Here is a 12,759-nt window from a genome sequence, read left to right on the forward strand (position 1 = left end):
GAGTATAGCAGTATACAGTACCAATAAGAAAATACAGTAGTCAATAATAGCCAAACAGTATAATAGAAATGAAAACATACACTGATGACTTGAGATTCATTCTCAAAAAAACCTTGAAGACCCAACATTTTACATCTTTCTGGAAGATTTAAGATTTGGGGCTATTCTTGCCTCATAATGATAAGCTGCTGGGGACCCTACCTTCCATCACATCGGGGATGGGATGGGAGTCCCCCTCCTCCTGCATCTCATGGCAGGTGGGTACTCTGAGAAGAAGCTCCCTAAACGTCTGGATCAAATGGGCAGGTTTGATTTTTGAAAACATGGCCAGATCCTAAGCCAGTGATGGCGAACCTATGGCACGCGTGCCACAGGTGGCACGCGGAGCCATTTGTCAGGGCACGCAAGGCGCTGCCCTGTCAGCTGGACAGCGCGCATGCGTGCGCTGGCCAGTGAGTTCACCCTTTTTTAAAGCCATTTTTTGCCCTCCCCAGGCTCCAGAGGCTTTATAGGAGCCTGGGGAGGGTGAAAACAGCCTCCCCCGCCCCCAAGGATGCCCTCCGGAGGCGTCAGGGAAGCCTCCGAACAGTCCCTGAAGCCTTTGGAACGCTTAAAACGACCCTCCGAGCAAACCAGAAGTTTGCTCGGAGGGTCGTTTTGAGTGCTCCGAAGGCATCAGGGACCGTCCGGAGGCTTCCCTGATGCCTCCGGAGGGCGTCCGGGGTGGTGGTGGAGGCTGTTTTCGCCTTCCCCTGGCTCCTATAAAGCCTCTGGAGCTTGGGGAGGGCGAAAAAAGCATGCAAAAATGGGAGGTGGAGTGCCTGTAGTGCACGCATGCGCACTGGGGGTCGCACATTGCATTATGGGTGCGGCACGCCTGCACACGACCCCCCTGCGCTCCCCCCACTTATGGCACGCGAGCCAAAAAAGGTTCGCCATCGCTGTCCTAAGCCATTAAAGGTAGTGACCAACCCCTTGGCTTGAACTCAGAAACAGGTCACCCGCAGGTCACTGCTCCCGGTTTGTCTGAACCAGTCCAAACCAACTGAATACCACCACTGGGTGTTATCTATAGTGATCCCCTTAAAAAGGGACAATAGCATACTTCCAGCTTCGTATGAGTGCAGTTATTCAAACTAATTTGGCTCAATTTAACTGGATCATATTATAGTCACTTCCATCAAGATTTTCAAATCATTTGATATAATATGCTTTCCAATAAAGCATAAGAGGTCTCATTAATGCATTAAAAAAAACCTCACAGTTAACCTTATTCTAAGTAGTAGTGAAAACATATGCTGAGGTCTTGTATGGGCACATGCAGGGCTAGCAATAATATACCCCATGTTCCTGAGAACGAAAACAAGGGAAACCCAAGAATACTTCCATTAAGATATATTGAACCGAAGTCTCCAAGATTTGATTAATCAGTGTGTTTAATTTTTTAAAACTGACTATGTGCCTTTCACGGCAATATTCACAAAAGCAAAAAGAAACTGTGAAGAAATCATGTAATAAGAGTAAATCTACGTATCACCCATCAGGCATGCTGCATCTGGAAATAGTAGATTAACATTGGGCAAATTAGATGAAGGAATTCTCTTTTGTGGAAAAAAAAATCCTCCATACATGGAAAATTAGCACAGGATTAGCAGTGTAATATAAACATGAGAGCGGCGCCTAGGAGCAGAGCCTTCTCTGTGGCGGGCCCAGCCCTGTGGAATGACCTCCCTCCGGATATTAGGATTACCTCTGACCTCCGCACCTTCCGTGTAAAGCTCAAGACCCACCTATTCCAAGTAGCTGGCCTGGCTCAACCATAATTTCGTATCGCTCCTGACGGGTTTTTTAATTTTGTAATTTTATTTAGGGGATTTTAAATTGTGATTTTAATTGTTTCCACTCATCTGTCTACCTCCTCCATGTACACGTATACGTCTTGATTCTTGTGTATGTTTTGTCCATATTTGTATTTTATGTGTTTTTATTGTACGCCGCCCCGAGTCCTTCGGGAGAGGGTGCGGCTAACAAATAACATTTTATTTATTATTATTATTATTTGAGTAATATATTAACAAGGAGAGAGCTAACCAACATCTTCCAGGAGAAACGTTTATGTGGAGAAGTAGTCATTCATTCATCGGATTAACACTTTCAGATTAACACAAACGTCATTTCTAACTTTTAAAATCTCTGGGCTAAGGAATTTGAATTAAATCAAGAATATCTGCAGTTACTGAGTCAGGCTTATCACATACCTACCCTAACAACAGTTTTCCTCAAAGGCATTCTTCCTAAATTATGCAAAACATGTACAATTTTCCTACTATAAAGCATGTCATGGCACATGTTCTTTAATGGAAAGACAACAAGCATTGGCATACGTAAAACGTCTTTTCTTTTAGTATGTCCTTCGCGTCGTAAGCTAAATGATCACTGCAACATTTGTAAGGCACAAAGAAATGTTTCCTACCTTAGGGGCTCTGGCATGCTTCCCACATCGAGCATCTCTCACAAAGCTGACATCTAACAGTTCATGTTCCTGCACCTGATATAAAAGAGAAGAAAAAGCCTCATGATTTATACTGTACTATACAAATGGTACAATTACATAAATTCCACTGCATTTCTTTATATTAAATTACCGAAATCAGCTTGCATGCAGGTTCTTAATAGGCCTAAGTAATGTCAAAGCTCAAAGCAAAGCTACCTGTAATTACAAATAATTATGACTACCCATCCGGCAGTTCAGAGACAAGAGAGTCTGTAATCCAGTTCACGTGGAAGTCACAAAGTGAAGGAAAGGCTGCTCTAAGAAACTGCCATCAAGCCCTCATTCTTACAGAAGTGATGTTCTCGAGGGCCATGTTCTCCAGAAGATGCTGAAGTCCTACTGAAAATGTCAATTGCCTGGATAACAAATTAATTTAAAAAGGACTTTCAAACATGGCGTTCTAATTTGATTTGGAAATGCAACACTAGTCTACTGTGGCAGAGAAAACTAGCTGGGTATCTCAGGCAGCTGCCTGGATTTCTTATTAGTTCAATAACTTGCCAAAGATCAGAGAAGTGTAATGAGTTCTAGTATTCTTCAACTATTGAATATTGGCAATGCCAATCACCCTGAGGATCTTTTTTTAAAATGCCAATAATAAGTTCTTAGTGAGACTTATTTGCTCTATATCCAAAGCAGGTATCTGGGAGAAATAAACTAGTTGGTGGCAAATCCCATCCAACTTCTTGTTTGCTTCTCATGAAGCATTCCTCCGATTAGGACACATCTATTTATTTATATTATTGACATATTCATTTAATAGGTTATCATCCAGTCAATACAACCAAAGGCCAGGCAGACTCAACCCAGCATTTATTTATTTATTTATTTTGTATAGTAAAAAGTATGTTCAATTATCAATATTGTCTTAAAACTATATCAATCAATTGTTCAAAGCAGGCTTAAGTTTGGAACTGTTTAGAAAGTGAAGTGCTTTTTTATTTTATTTGTCTTCTTAACAGGCTTTCTGTGAATCAAGCATACACTCAAAAGTGCTTTGACTATAGATCTTTACTCGTGCATATTTGTAATGAAACAGATGCCTTAAATACTTATCAGTATTTAACAGATTTAAAGGTAAAATGCTTTGAATTTAAGTCTGGAAAACAGTTGACAACCAAATGATTATGGAGCGACTCAGTCATCCAGCCCATGGTTGCCCCAAAGTGCTGTTCAAAAGGCAACTGAACTTTTTTGATGAGAATGTTTCGCTTCTTGAATTGAAGAAGCTTCTTGGATGAGAAGCGAAATGTTTTCAAAGGGGGAAAAAACAAGAAAGCCCCATTGTCATATGAACAGCACCTTTGGGAGTTGACAACCAAGGGATCTTCTTACTAACTGGATAGCATGATCCCATTCTCATGCATTAGATAGGAGTGAAATTCTAACAATTTAATACTCTACAAAGCCCTACACATGCTACATATAACCAATGGATGAAAAGCTGCAAGCGAATTCCTTCTTAGTCAACTGGAATGAATGAAGAGATAAGCATGTGTGCACTGCTGAATTCTGTTAGCGGATTAAATAATCCACCACATGCAGGCAGGCAGTGGTCAAAATTGCTCCAGGCCTCTCTAAAAATGTTCCCCAAAGGTGCCATTTCCTTCTATGTGGTATGAGCTTCAACAATAAGAGTACTGAACACTAAAAACTAGCATGTCAACACTAGGCTAACATTTACCCTGAGTAAGATCGTTCTTAACTCATACGGGTCTGAAAAATGTCTTAATTTCTAGTTTTGCCCTCAAGACGCCCGCAAAAGCGATGATGATCCAAGATCTAAAAATTAAAAATCGATTCAGGCATATGTAATTTCCATGTACCATCCTGTAAGTTACATCCATACTGAATTCACACAATATAAATATTTAATCCACAGCAAAACAAAAACAAAACATCAGCCGCTGAATAACAAACATGTCAAAACGGAAATTCTGCTGCCCTTTAATAAGAGAAAATCCCCTTTCCTATCTTCTGCAAAAAAAATTTCTGTTTAGACTAATTGCTTCACTTTTCAATTCTTTGTCCTCCTTTGGGTTAACACTTGGGGAGGACTGAGCACGAAGAGTACAGGTAGCTCTGGACTTATAGCCACAATTTCCAGAACATCCATTGCTAAGCAAGGTAGTTGTTAAGTGAGTTGTGTCCAATTTGTACAGTTCCATAGTGAGTATCAACCTTCTTCAGCCATCAGCTCTATTTGTGATGGTGAAAGGTTCGTTCTCTAAGCTTGTGGGTTGATTTCCAAACATTTCGTTACCAGGCTAGGTAACATCTTCAGTAGCGTTTAGGGGAATGTCAGTGTCAGTTTTCTTCTTCTTTTTTTGCTTTCCAAACCTGTGTAGGTCATAAATCTCAGGATGGATCATAAGCTTCCTTCTCTACCACAACAATGGTGAATGGTTGTTAAACAAGAGAATCACTAAGTGAGGAATATCTCTACCACGGGTGTCAAACTCGCTTTGTTACATTGCTGTTTTGCGATATTTTCCCCCTTCACAAAGCTGGGGTGGGCATGGCCAGCAAGTGACACAGCTGGCCCGTGGGCCGCCATTTTGAGACCTCGGATCTGCAAGTCTTTCTTGTAACTATTGCTGCAATGGAAGAATCATTTTTTGTATTGGCCAGTTGAAGGTAGAGTGTTTTGTTTGCTTTGTTCTTGTTTCGTTTTGTGGAGTCTTTGATTCTCTCCGAGTTTGGTTGTTTGCTTGCAGACATTTCATTATCCAACTAGGTAACATCTTTAATGTTAGTGAATGGGGGGTTTGCTCCACATTTTATTACAGGCATTCCTGCAGAAACAATCATTGTTCCTTGGTGGAGATTTGGCTACATGCACGTTTCTCCCATTTGCATGCTTTCGCAAGCATCTGACCCTCATCTGCAGTTCCAAAAGAAGAATGTTCATGGAGATGCTTAGTTATCTAGGTCACTGTTGCCCCAAAGATGGACTTTGTTTTCCCTTGAAGACGTTTTACTTCCCATCCAAGAAGCTTCTTCATTTCTGAATGATGGAGGATGGAAGGATTTATATTTCCTGCAGTCATCTAGTTGTTAGCATTCAGAAAGAGTTATTGAGGCCACGGGAGGTTTATCTGTGACCTCGGGGTCACCTAAGTAGTGCAAATGGGTATGGAACCATCTTGGAACTGCTGAAAGGACCGTGCTGTAAGGCCTCAATGACGCTCAGAAAGAGTGCTATGACCAGATGACTGCAAGGAATATAAATCCTTCCACCCTCTACCAGTCAGTCAGAACTGAAGAAGCTTCTTGGATGAAAAGTGAAACATCTTCGAGGAAAAACAAAGTCCAATTGCCTTTTGAAAAAACACCATTGGGACTTTCAAAAGAAGAGAATTTATGTAGCTCAGGGTTGAATAAAACTCACACTCACCAGCATGTATGATGTTACCTGGCTAAATAATGTAAGTGTCTTAAGTGACTTAAGTCTAATGAAACAGAGGTGAAAATGAATATTTGGAGAATTACTATCAGAGTACTTATTTAACAATATATATATATATTGAGAGTATTCATGTGAAATTGGACAAAATATTCTGGCAATCCTCACGTGGAATTGAAATCAGAATTTTATACACCTAGACTTGGTTAAATTATGTATCTTTTGATGGTGGTGGTGAATAATCTTTCGGCGTTTTCATTTTCCTGTTGTTGTTCTTCTCAGATGCCATGACTTCTGGGATTCCGACGCGCATCTTCCAGGAAGAGCAAGTGAGAATTGCTGGCTGGTGTTGCAACATAAATCATATTTTACACAGCTCCCCGGGGTTCTTCTATCGCTCTTGCTGGCAGCAGAAGTCAAACTGACAGGATTGACTACACTTTCTTGGATAAGCCAAAATTCTTCACTAATTTGGTTTCTTGCTGCCATTATCTTGGAACAGGTAAAAAGGTCAATTTCCGACAAACAGCATCTGTCTTCCTTGAACATAAAACAGTAGCACTCACGACCTGCGTTTCTCCCTTTACTTCCTGTTTGGCAGATTGTTTTGGTTTTAAAACAACAAAGCTATTGATACATCAGATGCTGCTGCATTCTAAAAATCAACAGAAGCTTTAAAGCCTAATGCCGTTTAATTAAACATGCTCCTCAATGCGTCCTCTTGTGGGGCAGAGTGGGGAGCAAAAAAAAGAAAGAAAGTCAAAGTGCATTTTGAATGACTCTTGGATGAGAAACCAAATTCTGAGGGACTTCAGTAATAGTAACATTTCCAAAATCTTCTCCACACCCACACACGATTAATTTATTAGATTTTTATCCTGTTTGTATTGCTTTGTTAAGTAACTCAGGGTGGCAAATGTACTTAATATTCCTTCCTCCCATTTTCTCCACAACAACAACCCTGCGAAGTGGGTTCGGCTGAGAGTGAGTGACTGGCCCAAATCCAGCTGATTTTCATGCCTAAAACTGGGGTAGAATTCATAGTCTCTTGGTTTCTAGACTGGTGCTTTAACTACTAGACCACACTGGTTCTCGTGAAGGCCTTAAGGATATGGCAGGGTGCTTTGATGAATTTTCTGCCATTACATTTTTTCCCTTCCCTTCCCTTCCCTTCCCTTCCCTTCCCTTCCCTTCCCTTCCCTGTCCTGTCCTGTCCTGTCCTTTCCTTTCCTTTCCTTTCCTTTCCTTTCCTTTCCTTTCCTTTCCTTTCCTTTCCTTTCTATGGCTACCCATTTTACAAGAAATTACTCTGGGTAGCATAAATCTCTGTTAGTATAATTACTTTTAGGAAATGGTTAAGCCACTGGAGGTTTGTAAAACTTCAAGGAGATACAGAGCCTGGAGGAGGTAAGGAACTTTTTCTAAAAGCAAACTTCCTGTGCAACTTCCTGTGATCTCAGCTCTAACTCTCAAAACTCTTACAATTTTGTTGTGTTGCTCTCATTCTTCATTCATTCTGTTCTTGGCAGAAGCCAGAGGCGACTGATATCAAACGGAATGGTTTTTCCCTCTGTGCAAGTTAGCTCAGACATATCAAAAAGAAAAGAGCCTTGCTGTTTTTAGATGCTGCTCCCTCACGGCTGGTTTTGGAGGGGCAGGGATTAATTAACAGTGGGATTTTAGACTGATGCCTAAGGGAAAGTGATCAATCTATGGATAATGATACCCATCAGATCTATCTTTTAAAAAGGATGTGGTTCACAGATTGACAGGTGATAGAAAGGATTCAAAACCACACCAATCAGATTGTTCAGAGGCAATGTAGAAACAAACAGCGCTTCCAAAACGAAATCAGCTTCTTCAGAGCAAAAAGTATCCCAACTAAGGTGAACTTGTGGAGAGAGCTATTTTGTCTGATTATTAATGGTTCCTTCTGTTGGGTGAGGTGCCCGCTGCCTTAAAGGAAGCAACTGTATGTTTCATGTCAACAATCTCATCCTTAGATCTCTTCCCGATCAGCAACTTCAGGCCGGTATCAACCTACCTTGCCTTCCCAAGTTGAGAAGGTTAGGTGGCTGCATTTATTGGGCTTCATTCAATTATCTCTAGAACTAGCTGCTTTTTCTGTCTAGGCCCTGCAACCACTTTTAATAAAATCTATTTAACACAATCCATACTTAACGCCAAAGAGAGAGCTTACTATTCCTAAATTTTTTAGAAAGAGAGAAAACAGCTTCCAAAATAAAAGAACTACAGGAATCTTAAAATTGCTTTTATATAGGCAGGTTGAGTCTTAGTTAATATGCTAACATAAATAAATTACCTGTATTTTTATTTACATTTTCCCTGTTTGTCTCTTCTACAAATATTTCTTTTGGTAGAAACCATTATTTCCTACTTTTGTCCTAAACTCTCTCCTTTCTTTTCATGGATCATAAGTAAGGAATATATTCTAGATAACTTTTTAAAACAATAATTCAAATTTTAATTTTTCTTCTGATTTTTTTAATACACATGGTATCTTAATTTCATTTTGCATACTTAGGGCTTCTTCTTCTTCTTCTTCTTCTTCTTCTTCTTCTTCTTCTTCTTCTTCTCCTCCTCCTCCTCCTCCTCCTCCTCCTCCTCCTCCCCCTCCTCCCCCCTCCTCTTTTACTGCTTCAGGTGTTGAGGGAGATACGAAGTTCTGGCTCTTGCTCGTCTGGCAGCCTTAACCATTGTTAATTGTCTATCTCGTGTTCTTTGACCGTCTCCTCTTTTTAAATATGCCTTGTACAGTATAGAATCCCAAGGCATCCTCTCAAGATGAGCAAACTATTTGCTGTTTTTGCATGCAGTTTAGAATCGGTTCTATACCAATTCTTTTTCTAACGGTCTCATTTCTGATTTCATTTATTTTGGTCACTCCACTTCAGCTTTTCCTCAAACATCTTGTTTCTGTGAGGACTAACCTTCATTCATGTTTTACTGTAAGTGTTCCAGTGGTGGGTTGCCAACTTTTTTACTACCAGTTTGGGTGCACTTTTGTGTGCGCTTGTGTGCACGCATGACATGTGCAGAAGCATCTGGGCAGATGGGGGGAGTCTCCTGCCGCCGCTACTACCGGTTTCGCCGATCTGGGCCAAACTGGGAGCACCCCACCTCTGAAGTGTTGATATTTGGCACTGGTAAAGTAGGATGGGGGTGAATGGGATGCTTCTTTGTGCTGATTGGTACTGCCTTATTATGTAGGAGTGGAACTAGTTATGCCAATACTTGGTTCGCTTTACTGCATTATATGTTCATCTCTTTGTCCATTTTACAATCTCCAGTGAATGTTATTCCAAGATATATGAAGTTTGATACGTGTTTTATGCTTGTTCCCTCTATTAGTGTGTTTAAGGTATGTTTCTGCCATAACTTCTGTTTTCTCGTTGTTGATTCTCATATTATTGGTCTTGCATTCATGGTTCATGGCTATAAGATATTGTTGCAGTTTCTTAGCTGTACGTGCTATCAATGCCTGATCAAAGAATGGTTCGTTGATATTATTTCCATTATTGGGTTTGACTAAATTCAAAAAAGTACTCAATAAATTCAATTAAAAACCATTTTAACTTCAATTTCTTTCCATTTCCAGTACTTCCTCTAGGTTTTTAGCTATTTTGGATTCTACTGTACCATGTGCAATATTTTGATCCTTGGCTATAAGTAAATCTTAAGTACTGTCGTTTCAGAAACAGCACTTTAGCTGAAGACATATGTGGAATACTTTTTCCTTCCTGTGGAGTAATCAAAACAGCAGCTACTCTTTGAAGGAGAAAATCCCAGCTCAGATCATAATGCCCAGGAAGTTCAAACCACCTCATTTGATTAGGCGCTTGGGGGGGACAAACACGTCTCAATTGGGGGGAATATGACTTGAATGTGGATCAGGAATTCTCTCGCTTCCTCTCATTGTTCCTGGCAAAGGAGATCTGAGGGGGGGAAAAATAGGATGGATCCTAAAGTTCATAAAATATGTACTGCTCTGCCAAAAATGATTGCGTAGATTCCTGTACATAAACATTTTAAATCGAATGGCTATTTTCAGTAACAGTTGATAGGAATTATTGAAGGAAATCCAAGTGGGGGACATGTGCCTGAGGAATGAACATTTATTTAACTACTGATTCTTCATGCATTTTGTGATTCAAAATATATGTGGACACTGTTTTTAAAAAAATAATTGTTGTGTTTCTGCAGAAATTATAATACCATTCACTCTGATCAAAACAGCACCTGAGAAATCAAGAAACAGTTGTGTTTTAAAAAGCAGGCATATGCTTCACCATCTAAGCAAAAGTAACAGATTTCTAAGTAAATATAGGCCATTCTCATTATGATGGCAATTGGAGTCAGAATTGCCAATGCTAAGCAGTGTGGTAATGAACTGTCATGTCACATTGCTTAGAGACCACAATCCAGGCTGATCTGATTGCTGTTGTAACTCCAAGACATGCAGAAGTGAAGTGAAGTGAAAAGTAATGGGATTTCCAGGTAAGGAGTCTGTTGGTTTTTTTTGTGTGTGTGTGTGAGAACTTTAAGCACTACATAATGGGAATAAAGAGGTGCTTCCTCAGAATGCCCAAATAAAAGTAGGTCATTACTGAGCAGTTATATTATTTATTTATCACTATTCTTTTTTTTTACCTACTGAAACTCGATTAACATAATTTGAATCACATTTAGTTAAGGTGATTGTACTGGATCCTGTCAATTTCAGTTTTAAAAAATGAAGAACCTTGAAGGAAGTCCAAGGATCTATATGGCCTCAATATAGTTTAGATGTTTCCACTGCAGGAAAATATGGCTTCTAGGACTGCGCTGCACTTTGGGGTGTGTAAGTACTTCCTTTTTCAGTGCCACACAATCCTGGAAAAAGATGTGCTTCCTTTTAAGTGCTGTAGACCAAGGTTACATTTGCGCTCTTGTGCATTCCAAAGCACTGCACATTTGTAGTGAGTTCCCTCTTTTAGAAGTAATGTCAGTATGAAACATCAAATGCAATCTTTTGCTCCTACAATCTTAGAACTGAAGCTCCTTTGATTTGCCATTGTTTTAGAACTTATTTTCTGGATTGGTATTGGCTATGAAACAATTAAATCTATTGAGATAAATGTATTTTATACACCTACCTGAACAATCCTAAATACTCGAGGACTTAAGTACCTTGTCTTCCCACACTATGTCAAATGAGAAAGGTGGACAGGTACACAGCAAAGAATTAAAAAGCAATTCAGATTTTTTAAAATAACAAATCATTAAACACAAGGTGGTGACCGCTATTAACGGCATTCATTTCATAAATGCCATGTTTCAGATCTCAGCTTTTGCTGCAGCTTTCCAATCTTCAGCCTACAGACATTTTTTAATTCCTATTTTTCATCCTATGCCTATTCAGCACTCCCTCCCACACATGTAGCAGAATGCTGTACGTTGGCTGTTTATAGAGAATTATACTGTAAAATTTTCCGGTAGACTCAAGGGAGTGGCGACTCCTGGGATATTCTCACAGCCTGATTGGTCCAGAAGACTGAGGGAAATCTCTTTTAACCTCCTTCTTTCCCTGTGGTTCCCAGTTCCTCTCAGTCTTTGGTCCAAGCATAGTATGAGTTCCCAGAGTGAGTAAACATTTATATTAATTAGCTATTAATATTGGCTATTCTAAATTCCAAATTGTCTGAGCTGCCACTTGCAGGAACAGGGTCCTCCGTCTCGCAGCAAGCCGGTATCTGCTCATTCAGCTTCTCACCCCAGGGGATTCAGTCCTTCTTCCCCTTCTATCTCGCCTGTTGTGGCACACAGGCAATCAGGACTGGAAATTTCCCCCTCCCCTCCTGTCTCACCCCATGGCTCGAGGGAGGTGGTTGAGGATCCATTGGAGGGTTGATCTAGGGGATTCCTTCCTCCCTGCACCCTAGCTCCACAGGGACCCAATCCGGGATACTCTGAGGATGGATTTGAGGCTCAGGAATTGCTCCCTGAGAGCATTAAGAGGCTTATTTCCTCTGCCATTTCAAAAGGGGTTGCCTCTGCAGTTTCCTTGAGGGATCAGCAATCCTATAGGGAGCCTAGGCTCCAGGGGCCTCCTCAGGCCAGAAGCTCCTCTGATCTTAGACTCCAGTCTGCAAGGCCTCCTTCTCCCTCAGTAGTTAGAGAGGGTTCAGTGCTAGGGGAGGATCCACGCCGGGACATGGGGTTCTCGGAGGATGAGAACACTGTTCTCTGGGATCCTCCGGCCTTCCCCAATCTCTTTGCTCCCCCCATGTTTAAACCTTTATTGCACAAGGCAAAGAAGACCACTAAGGTCAGTACAGGGGATCCTGCTATTCCCCCTCCCAGAGACCCTAACTTGGTCATGTTCTCTAATACAGCGGCCAATAAAGGGGAGGTTCCTGCTCCTCCCCTATTTCTAGAGGTGGTAACGAATCAGTGGGCTCGCCCCTCTACCTTTCCCAATCCCGGGAGCATACGACCGCCTCTTCTACAACATGGAGAAGGCCTTTTCCCAGGCTCTCCAGTTGCCTAACGTCGACCCTCCTACAGCTTCCCTCGCTAATGCTTCCTCAGTAGTGACAGGGGAAGTGGCTGATAAGTTGAAACCGGAGGACAAGCTGGTAAAACTTACACTTTGTAAAAACTTTATTGCCCGCATGGGCAATAAAGTCTGCTGCAGCTGCCTCCTATTTCAACCGGTCAGCCGTCATGTGGCTTCTTCAGTTGCAGGATGGCATTCCGATCCAGGATGAGAGGCTTCATCAGAATATTACAAAGATCC

General features: G+C 41.0%; 1 protein-coding gene across 2 annotated transcripts in view; it reads right to left on the bottom strand.

Moving 5' to 3' along the window:
• Positions 1-12,759, bottom strand: part of PLCB1 (phospholipase C beta 1) — a 510,832-nt gene that overhangs the window by 345,240 nt on the left and 152,833 nt on the right. For both annotated transcript variants that reach the window (XM_081940153.1, XM_081940154.1), the window contains exon 3: positions 2,474-2,548. In XM_081940153.1, the coding sequence (XP_081796279.1) occupies positions 2,474-2,548 (75 nt within the window). The remainder of the gene's footprint in view (positions 1-2,473; positions 2,549-12,759) is intronic.

The sequence above is a fragment of the Natrix helvetica genome (assembly GCF_964273705.1).
Source record: "Natrix helvetica genome assembly, chromosome: 2".
NCBI lineage: Eukaryota > Metazoa > Chordata > Lepidosauria > Squamata > Natricidae > Natrix > Natrix helvetica.